General features: G+C 43.4%; 1 protein-coding gene across 1 annotated transcript; it reads left to right on the forward strand.

Moving 5' to 3' along the window:
• Nucleotides 1–422: 422 nt before the first annotated feature.
• Nucleotides 423–5839, forward strand: POU3F4 (POU class 3 homeobox 4). The gene has a single exon (XM_083423918.1). It carries the CDS (start codon nt 476–478, stop codon nt 1577–1579), a length of 1104 nt encoding a protein of 367 aa, XP_083280044.1. The 5' UTR covers nt 423–475; the 3' UTR covers nt 1580–5839.
• Nucleotides 5840–9513: the final 3674 nt, after the last annotated feature.

Consider the following 9513-nt stretch of genomic DNA (forward strand, 5'->3'; position numbering starts at 1 on the left):
TTTCTTCTTCTCCTAATAAGATCTAAAAAATGAAGTAGCGGCGGCAGAGGGGCAGATGGGGAGGTGGGTGGGCTGAAATAAATGATATTGTCCTGCAGCGGCGAAAGGGTTAACCCAGTGAATCGTGGGCAGCCCGCTCGCGGCAGCCAATGGAACCTGAAGATTGATTCACTTCCTGCTTCCAGACTCCCTCGTTTTAACCCTTCTCCGCCTGCAAGCTTCTTCGTCTCCCTCTTTCTCTCTCTCTCCATCCCCCCCACCCTTTTGGACGGGCTCAGAGCCAGCCTCTTTGGCGAACCCTCATTGGTTGCGGCGCCCACTTCCCGGCGGGAAGAGGCTCTCGGATTGGCCGCCGGGGCTGCCCGTCAGCATGCGGTTGCTGATTTGGCTCCCTTTAGGCTGGGTAGATGTCAAAGGCTGAACGCATCTCCCTTTGCCACATTATAACTAGTAGGGGGAATCCTGAGCATCAAGCATGGCTACTGCGGCGTCGAATCCCTACAGCATCCTCACTTCCAGCTCTTTGGTCCACGCAGAATCGGCGGGGATGCAGCAAGGAAGCCCATTCCGGAACCCCCAGAAACTTCTCCAAAGTGACTACTTGCAAGGGGTCCCCAGCAATGGGCACCCTCTGGGGCACCACTGGGTGACCAGCCTGAGCGACGCAGGCCCTTGGTCGTCCACCTTGACCGCCAGCCCTCTGGACCAGCCCGACGTGAAGCCAGGGCGGGAAGACTTGCAACTGGGGGCCATCATCCACCACCGCTCGCCTCACGTTAGCCACCACTCGCCCCACCACACCAGCCACCCCAGCGCCTGGGGGGCCAGCCCGGCTCACAATTCCTCGCTCACGTCGAGCGGGCAGCCTCCGCCTCCTCCCTTGAACGTCTATTCTCAAGCGGGCTTCACGGTCAGCGGGATGTTGGACCACGGGGGTCTGACGCCCCCTCCGGCTTCGGTCACGCCGCAGGCCATGCACCAGGTGCTGAGGGACACCCCGGACCACGGCGACCTGGGCTCGCACCACTGCCAGGACCACTCGGACGAGGAGACACCGACGTCGGACGAACTGGAGCAGTTCGCCAAGCAGTTCAAACAAAGGAGGATCAAGCTGGGCTTCACGCAAGCGGACGTGGGTTTGGCGCTGGGCACTTTGTACGGGAACGTCTTCTCTCAGACGACCATCTGCCGGTTCGAGGCTCTGCAGCTGAGCTTCAAGAACATGTGCAAGCTTAAGCCTCTGCTGAACAAGTGGCTGGAGGAGGCCGACTCCTCGACTGGGAGCCCCACCAGTATCGACAAGATCGCGGCTCAGGGCAGGAAGCGGAAGAAGCGGACCTCCATCGAGGTGAGTGTCAAAGGGGTCCTGGAAACGCATTTCTTGAAGTGCCCCAAGCCGGCGGCCCAGGAGATCTCGTCTTTGGCGGACAGCCTCCAGCTGGAGAAGGAGGTGGTGAGGGTTTGGTTTTGCAACAGACGGCAAAAGGAGAAGAGGATGACGCCGCCAGGGGACCCGCCGCAGCCGCACGAGGTTTACTCTCACAGCGTGAAAACAGACGCCTCCTGCCACGATCTTTGACTATGAAGGACCCACTCGGGAACTGGGCAGCGGCGCGGATCCTATGGGTGTGACATTCATCCCCCACTCCTCCTCCTCCTCGCCCTCTTTTTTCTTGCGTTCTTCTTTTTCTTCTTCTTCTCCCGCCCCTGCCCAAACCAGGATTTTATTATTATTATTATAATTATTATTATTATTATTATCGGTAACTTTACCTTCATCAACCCTTCAGGACAACATCAACCCGGCCACGACATTAAGAAAATGAAAAGAATAGTTTATGATACATACCTCCTCCCCACCGTCATTACCCCCCTCCACCCCGCTGCTCATTCCTGGCAGCACATATACTTATTTATATGTCTATACTTATCTTGTTTTTCTTCTGTTTGTCTATCTATCCAACCTTCCCCACCCCCTCGCCGATTTTCTGTGGTAAACATCAAGGCTTTAAAAAAAAAGAAATCTCCGATACGAAGACAACAGAACAAATGCATTGTCTCTCTCTTTCCATATAGATATATACACAAAACGTGCCTATGAATAACCTTTCAGCGCCTTGGTCTGATCCGATGTATTTCAGGTTTTGGGGTATATATATTTTTTGTTTTCGCTTTAGCTTGGCTGGACTTGGCTTTGCTCGTTCTTAAACCAGACTTTCTGTATAGCGGCCTTCCGAAGGCCGGGGGTGTCACACTACAACCTGTAGGTAACATTTGTGACCTAAAATTGGAGGAACCCCATTGATCAGCTCCTCCTCCCCTCTCCCCCTGCAGGTCACTGATTTTCTGTAAAGGGGGGGAGGAGGAGGCAGGGGGAAATGTATTCTAATTTCCCCAGCCCCCATTAGAGGATTGTGGAATCTGGAACCCCTCTTTTCTAAGCCCCAAAGGCAGAAACAAGAGATGACTAGTCAGAAAATCTGATTTTCTCAACCTTTTTTTGTCCCGCCCTTTCAGATATATTTAAATAACTTTCAGAATTATTTAACGTCAACATGGAAATTCTCTAAAAGAAGACTCCTACTCGCCTCCCCCCCCCCCATATCCTTCCCCATCCATCCCCGTGCCTGATTTTGGCTTGTCTAAACAAAGATCGAACATGGAAACATCACCAGAATAACTTATATATGTTTGAAAGGCCGGCCTTTCCCTGGTCTCTAGCCCTTCGACAATGTTATATATATATATATATACACACACAAACGACTGGATCCATCCTGGTCGGGCCCTGGAGCTACGGTTTGTAGTCAAACCCGTTTCCCGTCCAACGCTTAGCTTCGGAATAAATCGGTTTGCCCGCGTTTCTTATCAAAAGTCAAAAGGAAAACAGCAAGGGTTGAAATTAATAATGGGTATGGGAGGTGGTTGGGTCGAGGTGGGAGGAAAGGCAGTAAGGAATTGGGTTGTGGTTTTTACTGATATGCTGCAGATCTGGTCAAAAGCGTTTTGTTATTAAGTTGTATTTTTTTAAAAAGAGTTTCCCCAAAGCAAATAAAATGCTATTTTGCTTGTAGATTCTTCCCTCCCCTTCCATGCCTGTCATTGGATATAGCTCCCCTCCATTTGTGGACGTGTGTGTTTACAAAGGCGCACATTATAGGGGTGTGCAGGCACACACAAACACGCTGTACAAACAGACGCATTGCCCATTGTTTGTCTACGGACACCTAGGCAGGACCACAATGTGTATATTTTACACGTATACACGTCTTAAGCGAATACACACAGAAACTTGGCACAACGAGGCACCGCAGTTGTTTGTATAGGTGCTTTACAGACATCTAAGTATATATAGATATATATAGTTATACTACTAAAAAAATCCAGAGTATTGTGCCTTCCCATCCGTCACTACTCTGTCTGACAACACCTATCGATATCATATGAAAGGAGCCCTAGATGCAAATTTGCAGCTCTGGAATGATGCAAAAACAACGCCAGTTTAATTATGGAAAAGGATTCCCCCCCCCCCATTTCCCGCCCCCGATTTCAATCCAAATTCTTTCCAAGCATAAACAATGTTCATTTCCATATTTTCTCTCTGGCAAGCCTGAATATGCGCTTAATATCCCAACAATGAAGACCCCGCTTTCTGCCAACTTTATATTAAGGAAAAAAAGAAAAAGAAAATACCTGTACAGTTTTGTATATTCTAAACGTTTTTGGGAAGTTATTAATTTAAAAGGGGGGAAAAGATCATTTAGATTATTCATTTAGTAACTGATGTATAATAAACGCTATTTTCATTAAAGGTTGCTTTTTCAACTATTTTATTCCAAATTGCCTATCGCAGTTGCCGACAATTATTTATTTTCAATAAATTCCTCATTATGTTTTAAAAAAAAGTCAGAAAAATAATTATATATATATATATATCCTCGAAGCGGCTGTCCAGGGAAGGAAGGCGTAAACATAAAACGATTCGCTTGTGATGTTTGTTTGTCAACCACTTTTAGTCAAGGGGGGGTTTATATTGACGCAATATTTTATTGTTGTACAGACGCACACACACAAAAGGTCTGAATAAAACATTTTTACAGGTTAAAAGAAGTTGCGTTATTTGTGTGGTGATAAAACAAAAAAGAGAAAGAAACCCGGGAAACTTTACAGAAAAATAAAAATAAATAAACTTTCTCGGTCCCCCCTCCCCCCTTCCAATATGCTTTACGGCCTTGCTCTTTTAAAAATATTTCTTGCTGTTGTTAATTATTATTTAGGGTTAAAGGGTTAGACTTTAATAGAGAAGAGCCAGCTTTTTTGTGTTCAAATTCCCATCCGCCCTTTCAATCCTATGTGAAATTTGTTGTTGTTGTTTTGTTTAAGAAATCTGTCAATTTCCTCTCTCAGACAATATTGAGGCTAATATATAGCAAACGCTGGTATCTATACCAGTCAGCTGACAGGCCCTTCTAAGGCTTCCATCTTTGCTGGAGAAGGGAGAGAAAGGAGAGACTCGCACCCTTTTTCGACAGGGCAATGCCTTCCTGTTAAAGAGGTTGTTGTAGATCTCGGTTTCCTTAGGGTCATCCTAGTGGAGTCTTCCTGGTTTATTTGTTTGCTTTTCTTCTTCCGCCTCCTCTTTTCCTTTCTTTTTTAAAGCATGGGATGCAAATTTCCCTTTCCCAGGCAGGGCTAGTTAAGCTAATACAGTCAATTTCACATGAGATTGCGCAAAGCGATCCTTTTCTTTCGTTCGGTTTAAAAAATAAATAAATCTTGGGACGACATATGTTTCTTTGAGCACAATCTCTCTCTCTCTCTCTCTCTCTCTCTCTCTCTCTCTCTCTCTCCTCCCCCGTTTAAGAGGCAGCCTCAGAGATGCTGTTGGCTATGCAGCGACTTTAAGAAGGGTTCAGCTCCTCCTTGGACCAGCCGTTTGTAATTGACAACTGGGAAACACACAATGTAACTTTGCCTTGAATTTGAATGCACGAATGTATTCGCTGCCTGCAAATTATAATTTAAAACAGAGAAGCACATTGCAAAAGGGGGAGGGGGAAGGGGATGCTAAGTGTCTTTGTGAAGGCAGAGGCATTGGTTTGTTGGTTTTTATTGGTGTGTGTGTTTGTTTTCAAATGTGTGTGTGTGTGTCAGTACCTTATGAATTTGAAGCAGGGATGATTGTAGATGCCATCCAGGAAAATGAAGCCAGTATTATTTCCCCAACCCTACTTAATTTTGTAAATTAATATTAAGTTAATATTTATTAGGCAGCCATGAAATTTTTATTATTGTATCTTTTATTCATATTGCACTTTTCAGTATGGGGAAAAAATCAGTCTTTATTTTGTTTATTCTCAAAGTAACCCAGTTGTGCTCAGCTATCACGATATAAAATATGCACAGATGGGCAACTTAAAGGCTTGGCAGCTTGGCCTGGGTAGCTTTGCATCAGATCCCGCTTTTACTTTAAAGTTATGCCCTATTGATTTGCTTCCAAGGACATGTGTTTCAGATCTGGGTGTCTGACCTATTAAAATAAGTATGAAAATGCTGCTTTAAATTTGACCACTTGAACTCATTTGGAAGGAGAGCTGCATAGAATGCATATTGCTTTTGCCACCATAAATTTCCAGTGGGTATGTGGGTAGAGCAACAAACATTTAATTCATGAAGCTCACTGGTCAACCTTGGGCCCATCACTGTCTCTTAGCTGAACCTAACTCACAAGGTTGCTATGAAGATAAAATGAGAACCAGGAGAAACACATGTACCAAACTGAGCTCCTTGCAATATGTTGTTGTTGTTTTGCTATATTATTATTATTATTATTATTATTATTATTATTATTATTATTATTATTTATTACAGTAGTAGTAACAACAGCATTTTGATGACAGTATCTTCTGCACTAAAATTTACATCACCTAAAACTCCATTCTGTTTAAAGTACATCATATCCTGCCAGGATGCAGAAATGGAGGCTACTGATGGACCAGTTCAGATGCTTGCCCGAGAAAAAGCGGTTTCTGCTTCTTTTGTTGCATGCTTAGGTCAAAGATTGTAAATCACTTTGGGATGCGTCATGGAAATATAATCTCCCACAGCCTCCAAGGTCTTGGTATCAATAAGTGTCCTTTTCCTGGCTCTAGATCCCCCAAAGCCTTTTAGATATGACCAGAGAGTGATGGTGGGGAGGCAAGGTTTTCTGCGGACTTTCTCAAGGCTGCCCGTTCTTCCTTAGTCCCCTGATTTGAACCATAAGTGTTGTGTGGGGAGTGGGGGTGGTGGTGGAGGCTAGGCAGTAACAAACAAAACTCTAAAACAGACTACTCGTTTATGCACTTTAAAAATTAATCCAGAAAGAACAGGCAGACAGAAAGGGGGAGTGAATGAGCAGGAGAGACCTACAGAAAATTTCCTTTAAGAGCAGGCTTGATAAATCTGTTTTGGGATTATTGTTGTTTTTTTGTATCAAGTCGCAGAATATATATATATATATATATATATATATATATATATGAGACACACACAGCTTTTTTCAGGGGGGGGCGCTGGGGTACACTTACCCCTAAATATTTTGAGAATCAATGTTTGGCCTCATTGAGGGGTAGTATTTCAATATGAGTAAGAATATGAGAGTACCCCTAAACATATTTTTAGATTTCATATATATATATAAACACGCACACATATATGAATGACAGAGAGATTTCCATGAAAGAAACCATACTTTTAATAGTCATTTCCTGCTATCACATAAGGCTACAAGCGAAAACAAAACAAAGCAACAATCTAGCCATTAATTGAGATTGTGAGGCACCAGGCAAGCAGGGCCAGGGGTGAACTTCAGTCTTTCAAATTTCAGTGGCACCCTGTGCGAGCCGAACATTCAGCAACCCCCACCCATCACCACCTATTCTGCTCAGTTCGCTATGTCCTAGTTGTGACGCCCTGCGGCGCCCTCTAGGCTTGGCACCCATTGCAGTGGAGCTGGTCACACTGCCCTAAATCTTCCTCTGGAAGGACTTTGTTGCTAATTTTGTACAGCACTTTTATTTTCTTATTAAGCTACAATGGAGTTAGGCTGGGCTTTGGCAATGGATGAAGGCTAAATGTACATATTTTATCTATATCGTTGTAAACATTCCCCTCCCCTACCATAACTGTTATTCTACCTGTTTGTAATCTCTCCAGTCAATGGACAATAGGCAGACCTGTATTCTTTATAAATGAGTTCCATGAAGGAACACGGTTGTATATGGGGTGAATGAAGAAGAGCTTCCAGTGCTAGAAGTAAAAAAGAATGTGCATGTGGAAGGTCCCAGGTCATCTGCCATTAAAAGGGCTCCAGCAGCAGGTGATGGAAAAGACCTGGAGACCCTGGGGAGCCACTGCCAATCAAAGTAGACAGTACTGCCCTGGGTTAACTGTTTAATCTGGAACAAGGCAGGGATGCAATTCTGCATGCACATCACCATATACATCTTATTTTATCTCCTTGCATCGGCATCCCACCTTTCTTCCACGAGGGAACCCAAGGTAATAAACATGTGGTTCCTGCCAAAGTACAGGCTAAGTACCTCTACACCCAGTGGTGTTTAGTGCCTATTGGGACTGGTTGGGAGGAAATCAGGGAGACCAGGAGACCAGCAGTAAGTGTTAGCACTAGAGCCAATGACAGGCAGAGCCACCCCCTGATTGGTTATAAGTAAGATAAGAAGGCAGGTAGGAGAAGGCTGGGTGAAGGCAGATTGAGGTTGCTGGGGGCAGTGTCCCAGTCACTCTAACAGACTAGTGTCTGCAAGGTTGTCTCCTGGGCTCTATCCCTAGCTCACAAGTCAAGGGCCCCCCACTCACCAATTTATATGCACTCTATTTCCCGCCCACTTTATTCAACTCCATCATGACCAGGGCTGGATTCACTGAAACTCTCAGGTGGGTGCCATTGACATTCTAAGAGAATGAGGGAGGTGTTCGTGGTGAGTTCTGGCACCTCTTTTTCTAGGAAAGTAGCACTGGTCATGACTAAGTATTCACAGAATCGTAGTTTGGGATGTCATCGCAGGTCTAATTTTAGAGTTTTTGCTGAACTATCATACATATTGTTAAATCCTCCAATACAACTTCATCCTGATGTAGTTATGCATTACTTTTGGTCCACCCAGTTGAATGCAGTTTGGCAGTGCAGTCATGCTTGAAACCCTCCCCCCATTTTTTGCAGTCCCAAATAGGCAGTAAAAACAGATTTTTGGGGCTGCTGATGGGATACCATACATGACTGTATTTGGACTAGTGAGTCTCACATGGTGCAGACCTGACCCACTACGCACAGGTATTATGTATGGAGGTGGGTAGTGTATGCAGGTAATTTAAAGTATTACATACTACAAAGTAATTGAGCTTTTGCTGATGATTATCCTGCCCTGATGATTTCTGGCAGTGCTCTGTTGATAGTGTTTGATTTTGCATACCCGGCAAAATATTAGAATTTGGCATTTATAAAACTGGCATTATTCTCATATATTTCAATAAAGAAACATTCCCCATGTAATTATCTGCAGGATTTTTTTTAAAAAAGTCCCCTGAATAGATATTAAATAGGGGTGGGGGTATTGCTTTGTTTTTGTTTTGTGTTCTCATTTGTATTTTTATGTTGTGAACCACATCACAATGTGATCTTTGGATGAAAGGCACTATACAAATCATCATCATCATTATCTGGTTGTGATTTTCTTTCTTTCTTTCTTTCTTTCTTTCTTTCTTTCTTTCTTTCTTTCTTTCTTTCTCTCTCTCTCTCTCTCTCTCTCTCTCTCTGATATGGGAAGGAGGGTCCAATTTTATAGGATCCTCTCTCTGCAGAGTACTTAGCTTATAAGTTACCCAAATCTTATACATGTTTTCTAGCACAATTCACACAAAGAAATTCTATATTGCAGAATTAGTGCTATTTTTTTTAAAGAATACTATTCCTTCCCAAAAGAGGGGGGAAATTCAGTCCCCAACCTCACATTCCTTCTTTAAGCATGAGAGAGAGAGAGAGTTTAAATTGCACAAAAATCTATCAGTGTAATTAAAATATTGTAACTGAACACATGGGAGGTGATATTAAAACCATCTAGATGGTGTCATTTAAGGGCATTTGTTTTATATCTATGGTTTTATTATCAAATACCCATACAAAGGATTGAAATATAGATGTTTATTTGTCTTTCTTTGTTTTTGAAAGCTGAAAGCCAAGTCGTTTTCAAATAGCGATTCCTTTTAGTGTAAATTTGATATTCTGTCATTTTTGTTGCTGTGCAACTGAAGGATTTCTTCTGTTTTCATTCCCCACTCTCAATTGCTGAAAGACAAAATGTATACAATAAAAGGCAGATGTAAACAAAGAACTTTTTTTTTAGAAGAATGAAGCTACAAGGAAATCCATTTAAAGAAATAAAAGTTATTTTGTGCCATTGCATCTCTGAGCAAAAGAAAAATCTTTCCTGCCACCTAATGTTAAGTACAGAT

The sequence above is a fragment of the Podarcis tiliguerta genome, assembly GCF_965153285.1.
Source record: "Podarcis tiliguerta genome assembly, chromosome: Z".
Classification (NCBI taxonomy): Eukaryota; Metazoa; Chordata; class Lepidosauria; order Squamata; family Lacertidae; genus Podarcis; species Podarcis tiliguerta.